The sequence below is a fragment of the Canis aureus genome, chromosome 8 (genome assembly GCF_053574225.1).
Source record: "Canis aureus isolate CA01 chromosome 8, VMU_Caureus_v.1.0, whole genome shotgun sequence".
NCBI classification, from domain to species: domain Eukaryota; kingdom Metazoa; phylum Chordata; class Mammalia; order Carnivora; family Canidae; genus Canis; species Canis aureus.
This window is the reverse complement of record NC_135618.1, coordinates 22172009-22186499: the sequence shown is the minus strand read 5'-3', so window position 1 is coordinate 22186499 and position 14491 is coordinate 22172009. Positions and strand designations below refer to the sequence as shown.

The following is a 14491-nucleotide window of genomic DNA, read 5'->3' as shown; positions in this document are numbered from 1 at the left end:
CATTTTACTTGTCAGGTTGACAAAAATTCAAAAGTTTAATAATAAGGCCTTCTGCCCAGCAAATGAGGAAAATAGACATTTTCTTATATTGCTGGGAGGTATAAATTGGTACAGTCCCAATGGAAGGCAATTTGGCATTGCAAAATTGCAAAAGCATATACCCTTTGATTAAGCAATTTTACCTCTGGAAATTTTACTTTTTTTTTTTTTTAAAGATTTCATTTGTTTATTCATGAGAGACACACACACAGAGAAAGAGAGAAAGAGAGAGAGAGAGGCAGAGACATAAACAGAGGAGAAGCAGGCTCCACACAGGGAGCCCGATGTGGGACTCGATTCCGGGACCCCAGGATCATGCCCTGGGCCAAAGGCAGTCACCAAACCGCTGAGCCACCCAGGCACCCCGGAAATTTATCTTATAGATATATTTGCCCATATCAATGGTGTATATGCAACATTATTCATTGCAGTATTGTTTGTAATAGGAAAGGATTGGAAACAAATGTCATGAACAGGGCATGGATTGAGCTAATTATGGCACATCTCTTCAAAAGAATACCATTATGGGAAAATCTCCAAGATATACTGTTAAGTGAAAAAAAAAAAAAAAGCAAAGTGTGGGTATAGTATGTTACTTTCTGTGCAAGGGTTGGGGATAACATACACACACTTAGAGAAACTCTGCTAGGCATATGTGATATTAATAGCAGTTTTTCCTATGAGGGGAGGGGGACTGGGCAGATGAGAGAGCGGAGAGGAGGAATTTTCACTCTATATCATTATATGTATTTCTCAATATTACCTAATCGGAAAATTAAGATTGATCCTTGAACAATGCAATTCTGACCCCAGTGCTGTTGAAAATGTGCATATAACTTTTGACTCTCCAAATACTTAGCTACTAATAACCTATGGTTGACTGGAAGCCTTACTTTACAAAGACAGTCAGTTAACACATATTTTGTATGTTACATGTATTATATACTGTATTGTTACAATAAAGTAAGCCAGAGAAAGCCGGCGGGCTGGCGGACAAAAAAAAAAAAAAGTAAGCCAGAGAAAAGAAAATAGTATTGAGAAAATCTGGAGAAAGAGAAAATATAGTACACTCCTACATATATATATTTATATATCCTCATATAAAGTGGACCTGTGCAGTTCAAACCCATGTTGCTCAAGGGTCAACTGTATATTAAGAATAGTATAATCCATCCATTAATGAATTGAGCACCTGCAATGGCTAGGCACTGAAGATACGAGTATTAAGGTAGTTGTGTGATGGAAAGACCACTAAACTTGAAGTTAAAACACCTGATTCAAATTCTGACTCTGAGGCTCACTAGCTATGGATCTTGGCACACATTAGGCATGCACAAATATTTGTTGAATGAATTTATGGTAGAAATTACTTAAACTTTCTGAATCTGTTTTCTCCCATATAAATGGGGCTAAAGATGGGCAGCCCAGGTGGCTCAGTGGTTTAGTGCCGCCTTCATTCAACCCAGGGCATGATCCTAGAGACCCAGGATCGAGTCCCACGTCAGGCTCCCTGCATGGAGCCTGCTTCTCCCTCTGCCTGTGTCTCTGCCTCTCTCTCTTTCTCTCTGTATGTCTCTCATGAATAAATAAATTAAATCTTAAAAAAAAAAAGATGCTTCCTATCTCACAGGGGTGTTGTGAAGACATAGAATGTGTCATGAATTAGAGTATAGTTAATGATAACTGCTATAAGCCAGGCACTTTCATATTTATTATTTTATTATTTCCTCGACTCCTCACACGCGTTCATTCACTCACTCATGAGGAAATGGAGGACTGAAAGGAACAGTGACTTGCCCAAGGCCTCTCTGTATGTCACAAGGCAGGGAAGATCAAAACCAACCCGCAAAAACACCTATGAGGAAAATGTAGAAACTCATTCTTAAGGATGCTGCACTTAGAATCTTACAGACTTGCCAATAGTTCTTTCTTAAAGGGCTGGGAATGACATAAAATATACCCAACATAAGTGTCTGAGTAGCTCAGTCGGTTAGGCTTCTTATTCTTGATTTAGGCCCGGGCCATGATCTCAGGGTCATGAGATTCAGCCCGTGCTCATGCTGAGCGTGGAGCCTGCTCAAGATTCTCTCTCCTCCCTCTGTCCCTCCCCCCCCAAAAAACAATATCCAACATGGCTCAATTTTTAGAACTTTTTAAAAATTTATTTATTTATTTATTCATGAGGGAGAGAGAGATGCAGAGACATAGGCAGAGGGAGAAGCAGGCTCCCTGCAGGGAGCTCGATGCCCAAGACCCCGGGATCAAGACCTGAGCCAAAGGCAGACACTCAATCACTATGCCACCCAGGTGCCCCTAAAACATTTTTATTGGAGTAGAACATACAAGGAGAGCCGTGAACAAACCAATTAGTTTTTATAAAATGAAGGACAGTTAATTTTTATAAAATAGATACATCTATATAATAACCAGCACCTGGATGAAGAAATAGACTACTAGCATCTGGAGCCCCCTCTGGGCTCCCTTTCCCTCACTACCCAATCCTCAAGATAACACTATCTTTACCTTTAAAATCATAGATATGTTTAGACTGTTTTTGGAATTCACGAAAATGAAAGTATATAGTATGTATCCATTTCTGTTCAGGTTCTTTCACTCAACATCATATTTGTGACAGTCCTGCATCTTGTTGAATATAGAAGTTGTTATTATTGTATAGTATTATCCGGAGTTTATATCTCTCCCACTGTTGGACACTTAGGTGGTTTCTTGGGGGCTGTTATAGAGAGAGATGCTATAAAGATTGTTGAACACGTCTTTGGTGAATATGTGCGTACATCTCTGTGGAGTAGACAAGATACCCAAGGATGGAATTGGCCGGGTCACAGGCTACATGTTAATTTAGCTTTGGTAGACAATGTCCAACCGATCTGTAAAGTGTAGTTGGAAGTTCTCTAATTTTGGCCATTCTGGTGGGTGCGAAGTGAAACACTCACTTCAGTTTTCATTTCTGGGATGATTAGTAATTGAGAAACTTTTCATATGTTTATTGTTTGGTCTTAAGAAATGCCTGGTTAATCCCCTTCTGAGAAATGTTGTTCAAATAAATATTCTACTTATTTTCAGTCAGACATTCTGCCCTTTTCTTATTGGTCTGTAAGCATTCTTTATAGAGTCTGTATGCAAGTTCCTTATTGGACACATGTGTTGCAATGATCTTTTCTTCCTTTGGGGCCTGACTTTTCACTAATGGTGTCTTCCGAGGACCAGGAGTTCTTACTTTTAATGTTGTCCAATGAGCAGTTTTTCCCTTTAATAGTTAGCACCTGATGCGTTTAAGGAGTCTTTGCCTACCTCAAGGGCATGAAGATGTATTTTTTTAAATTTTTACTTTGGATAGTTTTATTGTTTTTATCTTTCACATTTAGATTTAAAATCCATCTGGAATTTGTTCTGTTGACATGGTTTGAGGTAGGGGTCAAGATTCTTCCTTTTTCTGCATGTGGGTTTGTGGGTTTGAGGGTTTGATCCAGCATCATTTACCGAAAAGACATACAGTCTTTTCTCTATGCATCACGGTGGCATCTTTGACACGAACTGTGACCATTTAATGTAGTTCAGCTTCTGGCCTCTCCATTCTTTTGGTCAGTTTGTCTATCCTCGTTGCCAATTACTATGTCTGTAGCTTTATAACAGGCCTTGCTAGCTGAGCCTGTAGGACCTCTCCAGTTGGCTCCCCTCTCCCACCCCCTAAGCCACCTAGTAGTGAAATGCCCATTCCAGTCGCTACTTGGCTTTCAACTTGTCCAGGTGGGTGTGATGGCTTGGCCTGCTCCACGGCTCGGGAATCTGTGGTTACCTGGAGCTTTGTCTCCCTCCCCGAAGCCCTTTAAACTGCGGCCCAGCTAGGTGGTCCGCGGACAGTGAGGCGGATTAAGCCTCGCGGGGAAGGGGGGGAGCGGCGGGGCAGGGCTGCCCCGAGAGGGGCGCGGCGGGGGGCAGCGGCCACCCCGCACTTCCAGGCCGGCGTCCCGGGCAGCGGCGAGGAGCCCCGGGCTCCGAATCCCGGGCGGAGGGGGCCGGGCGAGGTCGCGGCATGTAAATGTGTGTGGGGGGGGGGTCGGCGAGGCGGCGCGAACCGGCAGCCGGGGTGGGGCCGCGACGCCGCGAGTCGCCAGCTGGGGGCCGGAGCGCAGAGCCGCGCCTGCAGCCGCGCGGGCGGGACCTGCCGGAGCCGCGGAGCCGCGGAGCCGCGCCCCGACCATGAGCGGCCGCGGCCCGGGGAGCAGCGCCTGCAGCCGGGAGCCCGGGCGCGCCGCGCCGCGCGGGGAGGTGAGTGCCCGCCCCCGCCCCCGCCCCGCATCCCGCGCCCCCGCATCCCGCGCGGGGCGTCCCGGCCTTGCCCTCCTCCGGCAAGACCGGCTCGGGGGGAGGTTTGCTGGAGAAAGTTAGGACTCTCTGCCCCTGCCCCCGGCAGAGCTGGCGTTGGGGGCGCGAGTGGCGCAAGTGGGGACCCGCCGGGACTCCCCGGAGGCGGCGTTCGGCGAGCATCTCTGCTCGTGGCCCTCGAGCCGCACCTTCCCGGGCGCTGGTGTCCCCCGCGCGCCCCGGCTGCATCCCGGCCCCATCCCGGCCGGGGCCGGGCCCTCTCTGCGGGGGGCCGGGGGTGCGGGCCCTGGGGGCTCCGCTGGAAGCCCTGGGCTGGGAGGAGGCGAGCCTCTCCACTAATCTCCGGGAAAGTTTGCAAAGAAAGAGAAGGAGCTTGCCCAGTAACTGTTGACAACATCCCCCTCCCTCGCTCTCCCTTTGTTGAGAAAGAATGAATAGTTTGGTTGTGTTGCTCCCTCGGCGTCGGGGAGGGGAAGGGAGGGACGGTGGACGCGCCGGGAAGAGGCTCCATCTCAGCCCTCCCCCCACCCCCATCCCCATGCCCCCTACCTCCACTCCCATCCCCCCTACCCCCCTCCGGGGCAGCGGGTGCCGCCACTTTAAAAGTTTGATCAGGTGCAGACACTTGTCTGGGCGGTGGAGTGGGCTCCGAGGCAACTGGCAAGGCCAAGTGTTCCGGGGGCAGCACGGTGGGTCGTGGCTGGGGTGGAAAAATCCTGATTTGGGTGTTAACTTGCTCGAAGAAAAGTGCAAAGGGGCAAGAGCGTTTGCCTAACCTCGCGTGTGCTTTCGCCTCAAGCCATTAGCTGGGATAGAAAGTGGAGCCAAGCGTTTGAGATTCTTTTAAACCTTGACTCTTATCTCCCAAGGCTACGCAGATCTGTCCAAGGAAAATATATTGGCGGAGGGAAGGTCAGTCGGGGCGGATGATCTCCCGCGTGCTGCCAAGGACGGAGGCGGGAGGAAGGGGAGGCCTGGTTGCTGGCAGAGGGGGCTCGGTAGAGCCTCCGGACAGGCACTGCCCGGTCAGGAGTGCAGAAGCCACAGGCCGAGAGGTTGCACGGCAGTGTCCCCCCTGGACACTGTACCCCATACAGTGTAAAAGGCTTGCCCCCCGCCAGGAGCTCCCTCACCTCCTTGACTCCAGCTTTCTCTAAACCTGCTGAGAAGCCTGGCATTTCCAGGATGACTAACCGAGATCTCAATCTCCTATTCATGTAGAAAGGACTACTTGTCAAATGAATGCTAAGCTTAAGAACTTTATCATATAAATTCTTTGTCGTGTCGCTTAAAACACAATCCGTGGAAGACTTATTCATACTTCAGTCACTTGGCTAGATTTCATAAGTTTACTTCGAAAATAGGGGTACTCTTAGAAAAAAAAGAAAATAGGGGTACTCTTAATTTCTAAACTGGAGAAAAAAACATTCTAAGTGTGAAACCATTTTTTTTTTCTTTTTTAATGCGTGGCAGTTCTATCTTCCTGTCTGACTCTGCAGAGAGGTTATAAAACTACATATCCAAATGAAAAATTCTCTGTTGTGGCCCTTACTGGGCAGCTGAGGCAGTTACATTTCCAGAGTTTAAAATATGATAGAAAGTGTTTTTTTTAAATAAAGATTTTACTAATTTTTCATGAGAGACGCAGAGGGAGAAGCAGGCTTCCTGCAGGGAGCCCAATGTGGGACTCAATCCCAGGACCCCAGGATCACGCCCTGAGCCCGAGGCAGACGCTCAACCACTGAGCCACTCAGGTGCCCCTGATAGAAAGTTTTTCATGCCTACATCAGGTGACTATAAGTTTAACTTGGAAATAGCCCATTTTAGAAATAAACTGGAAAGATCCAGACAAGGGGTGTGCCTTTCCCTGCCTTGGCTTGCACGATCGTCAGTTTCTCCCGGACAACTTTGCCAAGCAAGCAAATTGGGCTGCTCTTCATGAGCCCTTCAAAGCACAGTCATTGAGGAGAATCAGGAAGGTAGCACAGACGTTGGAAGTTTGACTGTTATCCTTATTGAGGTTTCAGCTCTCAGAACATTCACAAAGGTCTCAATTTTTCACATCAAGATATAGAATCTTTGACCTTTGTATATATTTCAAGGTCTGGAATTAGACCGAGTCAGGGTACGGTGTCTGTTTACCTGCATAGTAGAGACAGGTGACGTCAGATGGCCAAAGTCTCACCTGGGCTTTTCTTTTCTTTCTTTCTTTTTTTTTTTTTAAATTTTATTTTTATTTTTATTTATTTTTATTTTTATTTTTATTTTTATTTTTTTGGGGGCTTTTCTTTTAAAGACTGCGTATAGGCCCTGTCGGTGTGCCTGTGTCTGTGTGTGTGCGTGCCCTACCTGGTTTGGTGTGTTTGTCTATTGCTCTGAATTAAAACATTTACCTCTTCATCCTTCCTGGCTGTGGTCTTTCCCAGAAGCAGTGACTCCTTTTGTGAGCTCTCTTTGTAATAGGGATACAAGGATAAGCAAGACAGATCTGGTCCCTGACCTGCTTGGAGGAGACCTGCTATTTATTGAGTGCTTGCCATGTGGCAAGGGCTTCCCATATACAGTTGCATTTACTTTTCAGGTCACCCCCATGAAAGATTTTTTTTTTTTAAGATTTTAAAAGTTTATTCATGAGAGACATAGGCAGAGGGAGAAGCAGGCTCCCTGCAAGGAGCCTGGTGTGGGACTCGATCCCAGGACCTGGGGATCATGACCGGAGCCAAAGGCTCAACCACTGAGCCATCCAGGTGCCCCCGAAAGAGGTATTTTTAACCCATTTTTTACAAATGAGAAACTGTCAGAGAGGTTGAGTAACTTGTTTCAGGCCATACAGCTAGTAAGGAAATGGCAGAGTGGGGGGTTTGACTATCTTTAAAGCTTATCTTCTGAGTCATGCCATGTTTGATTTAAAAAACAACAACCTCATAGTACATAAGAAGTACATAATGGCTAGGAACATTGAGACAGAAGCATCTCCAAGCAGAGGAAAACTGGGGGCCAGGAAGTGGGGATTTGGGGTTAGTCTTCACCATGCTTTTCTAACCATGTAGTCCCACCTCAGGGCCTTTGATTTGCTCTGTCCCCTGCCTGGAACTTCCTTTCTATCTTCTCTTGACTGGTTCTCTTTTCTCAGGAATCTCTTCAGAGAAGCCCTCCCATACCACCCTCATCTAAAATAACTCTCCGTCCCAGCCAGTGTCTTCTATCATTTCATCCTTAGGACACTGATGCTGAGACATTACCTAGTTTGTTTTCTTGTCTGTGTTGACAGGGATACCTCCCCCTCCGCCCCAGCCTACCCCATCATGATGGAGGCTCCCTGAGAGCAGGACCTTGTCTGGTTCATTATGTCCTCATTCCTGGTGCATTGTAAGCCCTGAGACAATATATATTGAATGAATGAACATTTACCTCCCTTATCTGGAAAAACGAAGAGGCTCCATTCTCTGAGATCCTACCTATATATAATACTCTTGAGATTTGCCTAATGGAGTCAAATGTGGTAACTGGCTTTGCTCTCAAAATGAAAGGTAGTTAAAAAAATAAAAAATTAAAGGTACTTGGGCGCCTGGGTGGCTCAGTCGGTTAAGCATCTGCCTTTGGCTCATGTTGTGATCCCCAGGTCCTGGGATCCAGCCTCAAGTCAGGCTCCCTCCTCTGTGGGGAGTCTGCTTCTCCTCCCTGTGCTTCTTCCAGCTCCCATCCCCTGCTCATGCTCTCTCTCTCAAATAAAATCTTAAAAAAAAAAAAAAAAAAAAAAAGTGCTTACCTTGAACCTAGATTCCAGCTACACATCATGTACTTCCATCTGTTGGATTTGCCATAGGTTTCTGGAGTCTGGAAAAAATAAAAGCAAATAAAACTCAAGTAGGAACTACAGGGACCCAGAAGGTTGTAATTGAGTTCCTTCTACCTATAGTTCCCCCTTCTACCCTCTTCCCCACTTTTAGTTATATTTTTTAGAAGTTCTGTCTCTGGTCGGGGCCCACACTGCCACTTTTGGGCTGATTCAGGCTTGACATAGGCCCCAGGGTTGAACCAGTCTTTCCAAGGGACTACACAAAGGACAAGCCTGTATTTTAATGGGGAAGAGGCCCAAGGTAGAGGCAGTGGGTTGTAGAGGGGAGCCCGGCTTGGATATTTCCAATTTGTCTGCAGTTGAGAATTCTCTGGAGGTTTCAACTTGGATAATCTTTTCCCTTCAGTTACTAAACTCTGCTTCACATCATTCAGGTCAGCATCCCATCCTCAGGAAAGCCTTTTCTGGCCATAGATGAGTCTAGATCCTGGTCCCCACTCCTTGTGCTCCCATAGCACTAGAAATCACCAGCACATGTGGCTAGTACTTGCTGTCTGCTTCCACCACAGAGTAGTAACTGCTGTTTGACACTGTCCCCAATACCAGTCTCAGTGCCCACCACATAGGAGGCCCTCCATACTTGGATGTTGAATAGAAGAATGAATTGATGCTTCTATTGATTGACCCCTCCTCACTGTCATTCTGTTCTGTTCCTCAGGTAACCAAATCTGAGTGTAAGTTCTGTATGAAAGAGACTTGCTTATCCAGTGGTCCTCAACCTTGGCTCCACATTGGACAGTACTGGTGGCTTCAAAAAGAATGATGCCAGGTTCCTACCCAACCGAGGTTCTGATTTCATTGGTCTGGGTTACAGCTTGGGTGTCAGGATTTTATCTTATGTATTATTATTTTTAAAGATTTTATTTATTTTAGAGAACTCACACTCTAGAGAGCTCAAGAGCATGAGTGGGGGGGGGTGGGGGAGGGGGAGCAGAGGGAGAGAGACAAGCAGACTCCACGCAGAGCACTGAGCCACACACGGGGCTCGATTTCCCCGACCTTGAGATCACAACCTGAGCTAAAATCAAGAGTCAAACGCTTAACCAACTGACTTAAACCCTTAAGTCAGGTGTCTTCACCTTAAGACCAGGTGTCCCGGTTTCAGAATTTTAAAAGCTTCCTTCCCAGAAAATTCTTTCATGCAGCCAGCTTCCGGACCACCGCTTCAGGTTTTCAGAACTCAGTCCTTTGGGTGCTCCAGGCTTGAAGCAGCCACAGTGGAGAGAGCAGGGATATAATTCATGGATATTGTATGTTTCCTGACAGTTTAAGAGGTACTTTCACATCTGTTATCACAGCTGATAATAACAAGCTAAGGGATCTATTCTCTGGTTTAAATATTCCCTTTATGTTGATGATTCTTAAAAATCTACATCCTGTCCTGGCTCCCAAGTGTACATACCATTGTCTTACCTCCTACACTGAACTGTGCCATTGGTTCCTCACACTGACCAGCTCGGTGGCGAGCTTGTTAGCCTCCCTCCCACAGGAGTCCTCCTTGTACCACTCAGCATGTTACAGCACTGCACCGTCCTCCCATGGCTGTGGCCTCTGTCCTCATTCTCCCAGCCAGAGGCCTCAAGCTCCTCATTCTTCCCTCCGTCTCTTTGGCCACTGCCCTAGATCAGGGTTCTTCATCCTTCCTCGGTGGCTTGCGGCCATCAGCTTGACTGGTCTGCCTGCCTCCCTTCTTTCCTTTCCAGAATTTCCAGACTTACCTATCTGGGCACAGACTGGCTTCTGTCCCTTCCTTCCAGATCTTTAGCACCTGCAGTCCAGATCCCTTGACACAGCCCTTAAGACTTCATGATCTTGTCCTAAGCTGGGCTTCTAGGAAGTGCTCTTTGACGTCCCCACGTGAGCCACACAGCTCAGTTTGTAGTCTCTGAGCCTGTGGATGTACTTCTTTGCCTCTATGCATCTGCCATTCCAGCATCCTCTTGGCAGGCTTTCAAAATCCCTCCAAAGTGCTTCATCTCCAGCATTGCCCTCTCTGAGATCTCCTCAAGTCACGTTGTTCAAATTAGTTGTTCTTCCCTCCAGCATGTTGTGGGTCCCTATTGATGAGTTATAGGATTCTCTCTTAGAGCTCCTAGTCAGGAATTGTGGCTTATGCATCATTGTTGCTCTGAGTATCTTCTATGGAGGAGGCACTTAAATGCTTGTTAAATCATAAGTAGGAAGGGCAGGTGTTAACCCTCGATTCAGAGAATACACTGAAGTAGGGGAAACTTGCTGAGGAGCATTCTAGAGCCCTTTGGCCCAGTCTTGAAATCTAGATCTTCAATAAGCAGAGAGGAAACCAGCTGCCAGAAACACTGGAGCCGGGGCAACCCTTCCCTGTCATAATAACCTGGAAATAGTTGATCAACACTGTGGCCCTTTGCACAGAAGGAGGTTCTGTGGGGTGTTCTGGGCCTCCCCAGCAGGTTCTTTGGAATGATCTGGGCCTCTCTCTTAAGAAGGTGCTGACAGCTTGGACAGGCAAACATTCACAACTGTGGGGAGCGGGGTGTGTGTGTGTGGGGTGAGGGAATCCTAGTCGGCTTACATCACTGGTGGTCAGGCAGGGAGGACCAGGGAGCTTGGGTTTCTTTTTAAATAATGATGACTAACATTGAGTAAGTTCTGACAGTGTGCCAGGTACTGGCCAGACCCGGGAGAGGCCCCCAGGGGGACTCACAGCCCTATTGTTCTGTGCCCGCCGTGAGCCAGGCCCTCTGTGTGGTCGCAGACAGGCCCCAGAATGACCAGGTTTGGGAAAGAACTGAGGACAGGGTTAGGACTGTATACCTTGAGGGAAGGGTTTCCTTCCGTCCAGCCCCTGGCACTGTGTGTTTCTCTCTGTTGCACGTGAAGCAACGGACTGTGAATGTTGTTGTCTGTTGTCTCCCTTGCACTACCTTTATCCTGGTTCTTCCCGCTACATTGTGAGCTGCTGGAGAGCAGTGTGTTTCTTGCTGGTCCTCAAGTCCTCAATTCCTTTGTGGAACTGACTCTGCAGTGTGGTACTATTAAGCAATGATTTTCACTCCCCCTGGCCTCTTTGCAGTGGGGAAGGTGGCCTGTGAGGATTGGGGGCTGCGGGGCTTTGGAACAGACTGCAGAGCAAAGGAACGTTCTGCTCCCTAGTCATGCATCAGGCTTAGCATGACTTAGCTGCGCTATTGTCTGGACCAGTCTGGTACCGTGGCAGGCGGGACAGGTTCTGGATCCTTCATGTCTCCAAGGACTAGTTCTAATTGTTATTCAAGCTTGTGGGTTTTTTCTTCTATATGTTGGCCTTAGAGGTGTCTTGTACAATTTGACTTAGGTCAAAACCATAGTTTGTTTTTCCGGGAGAGGTGAGCGGGTGCTGTCTCTTGCTCAGAGTGGACAAGTCTCCGAATGATCACAGCTGGGCATAACTGCTTGGGTCTACTTTTACATACAACCTAGCACACATTTTCCTTTTCTTTTCGTGTTCTCCCCCCTCTGCCCCCTGTTGGTCTTATTTCTCTTCCTCCCCACTCTCCCCTGACTATGCAGACAACATGTATGTTGCTTAACCCTGCTGGTGGCAGGCAGGTTCCTGAACCCTCTGGGGGACAATGTACATGAATTTCCCCAACCCCAGTGGCTTTCCTCTGCAGCTGAGCCCACTGATGTATGGAGGAGTGACCCACCTCCTGACCCCTGACCCTGGCCCGTCTTGTTAATTAGAGTATATTGATTTATTTGTAAGCACCAGATCTTTGCCAGAAAAATTCTGCCCTGTTGCCCTGGGTAGCACAACTGAGGGGCTGGTCTGGCATGACGGCCTTCTAGCAGCTGAGGAATTCCAGTAATCTCCACCTGTTCTTATCATTTACAGGGTGGTGGAAAGATGTGAGCTAATTATCGAACATTTATAATGTGTTCTCTAGTGCACTTATATTGAAACCTTGAGCGCTTCCTCAGTAGTCTTTTTTTGTTAGTCCTGTTGTTCATCAGCTTCAGTCATCTGAAATAATAAAATGGCCCATGTGCCTCTAGAGTCCCTGAAATACGTTTCCCCTTTTCCTTTGGTGAATCTGCTGCTAACCAGGAGAAATCAGAAAAGGGACTCAATAAACTTCCTGCTTGTATTACATTTCCCTAGTGATGCCTTTCAACATTTAACGCTCCACAAACCTGTTCTTTTGTTATGCGGTACATTTCCATTTCCTTTTGTGAGTAGGAAGTCAGTTCTTGTGATTAACTTAGATTCACACCTTCACTCTTTTCTTTTCCCCTTAGAGCAGTTGAGAATCATGGCTGCGGGAAAATTTGTGAACCTTCCAAGAAACATGCCGGTGAATCACCAATTCCCTCTGGCCTCGTCCATGGACCTTCTGAGCAGCAAGTCCCCTCCGGCTGAGCATCACACAGATGCCTATCAGGACGTGTCTATACATGGTACCCTTCCACGGAAGAAAAAAGGCCCTCCTCCCATCAGGTCCTGTGATAATTTCAGTCACATGGGGACCCTGCCCCATTCCAAGTCCCCAAGGCAGAGCTCCCCTCTGACCTCGGCCATCATCCAGGAGCACCCCCTGCAAGACTGGAAAGGTGAAACCTTCACCTTCAGGTGACTTCTTTATTTATTAATTATTATTATTATTATTATCATCATTTTAGAGAGCGCCTGGGGGGGAAAGGATGGGGAATGCAGAGGGAGAGAGAATCTTAAGCAGGCTTCACACCCAGCACGGAGTCCAGTGCAGGACTCTATCTTACAAGCCTACGCTTGTGACCTGAGCCAAAGTTAAGAGTCAGACTCTTAACTCACTGAGCCACCTGGGCACTCCTTTAGGTAACTTATTTATTTCCATAAGTGACAATGACTTGGCTTAAAGGGCTTTTTAAAAAGCCTTTCTGTTAGGGAATATGTCAGCTGTACAGAGTAGAGCAAATAGTTTAACTCCCAAGGACCCGCCACCCCACTTCAGCTGCTATGGGTTCAGGGCTAGTCCTGCTTTGTCTGTATTCCCACCCACTTTCCTTCCTCTGTAATGGTTTTGAAGTAAATTTCAGCCCCGGTTTTATCTGTAAATATTTTGGTATGTGTCTTTCAAAGATAAGTACTCTTATTTTTATTTTTATTTTTTATTTTTTTTAAGATTTTATCTATTCATGAGAGACACAGAGAGAGAGAGAGAGAGAGAGAGAGAGAGAGAGAGGCAGAGACACAGGCAGAGGGAGAAGCAGGCTCCATGCAGGGAGCCCGACGTGGGACTCGATCCTGGGTCTCCAGGATCAGGCCCTGGGCTGAAGGTGGTGCTAAACCACTGAGCCACCCGAGCTGCCCAGTACTCCTATTTTTTTAAAAATATATAACATAAAAAACTAGAACACCTAAAAAAATTAACCATTTCTTAGTATCTAATATTTGAGAGTATTTTTACAGCCAGCTTCCTATTTATCACTAAGTCCCTCAAAATGAAGCACAAAATATATATTTTTTATTATAACATTAGATTCTGAACTATGTCCATCCAATTCTGTAGGGATGCCAAGGCAGGTATAAATTAGGACCTGCACCTCCTACAAGTAGAAGTAAAATTTGTTATGGATACATCATCAGGTTAGCTTCAGAATACTTTAGAACAAGGATTGATTGCTCCTGTCCACGAGGGATCTGGGTAGATAAGCCTTATGGTTATCAAAGCTTCTTGTCTGGGTTTGTATGGGCCTGGCTGTGATTAGTTTCTGCTTGTTGGAGCTGGTTTAGGAACTGCTTTCCTTTTCCTGTTGGGGAAGATCAGCAACCTGTGATGTTATCGGGCAGAGAAGGGCCTGGTTCCTTTTGTTGTATCTCCTGGTGTCTCTTTCTAACTCTGTAGCAAAGAAAGCCACTTTGATCCTAGCTCATTTGTTTGCTCAATATCTGTATATTGAGTCTATTGCCTATGTTAATGAGAGCACATTGATTTTGTAAGCCCTGGTCCTTCACCAGAGCTCTGCCCAGCCCCTCTTAGTATCTGAACTGAAGGGCTGGTCCAACCTTGAAGGTGTTCTGGCAACCAAATCGTTCCAGCAATCTGCCCTTGCCCTTTCCCAGGGTGAGGAAGTGTGTGAGCTAACAGGATAGCAATGGGGCATCTGAAGTGGTGTCTTCCCAGAGCTGATATTCTAGGGAAGGACCCAGGTAATAAACAAGTTAATTGCAGATTATATTAAGTGCTATAGAGGAAATCGTGATAGACTGAAGATTTATTGGGCTTGTATCTTTTTTTTATAATGTGG

General features: G+C 46.7%; 1 protein-coding gene across 3 annotated transcripts in view; it reads left to right on the top strand.

Annotated features, from left to right (window-relative positions):
• The window catches only part of BCAR3 (BCAR3 adaptor protein, NSP family member), a 155526-nt gene that overhangs the window by 37778 nt on the left and 103257 nt on the right, over positions 1 to 14491 (top strand). For 2 of the 3 annotated variants that reach the window (XM_077905480.1, XM_077905482.1), the window contains exon 2: positions 12503 to 12833. In XM_077905480.1, coding sequence (XP_077761606.1) covers positions 12517 to 12833 — 317 coding nt within the window. In that variant the 5' untranslated portion in view covers positions 12503 to 12516. Of the gene's footprint in view, positions 1 to 4206; positions 4330 to 12502; positions 12834 to 14491 lie in introns of those variants that run through there. The other variant, XM_077905481.1, reaches the window with a different exon arrangement.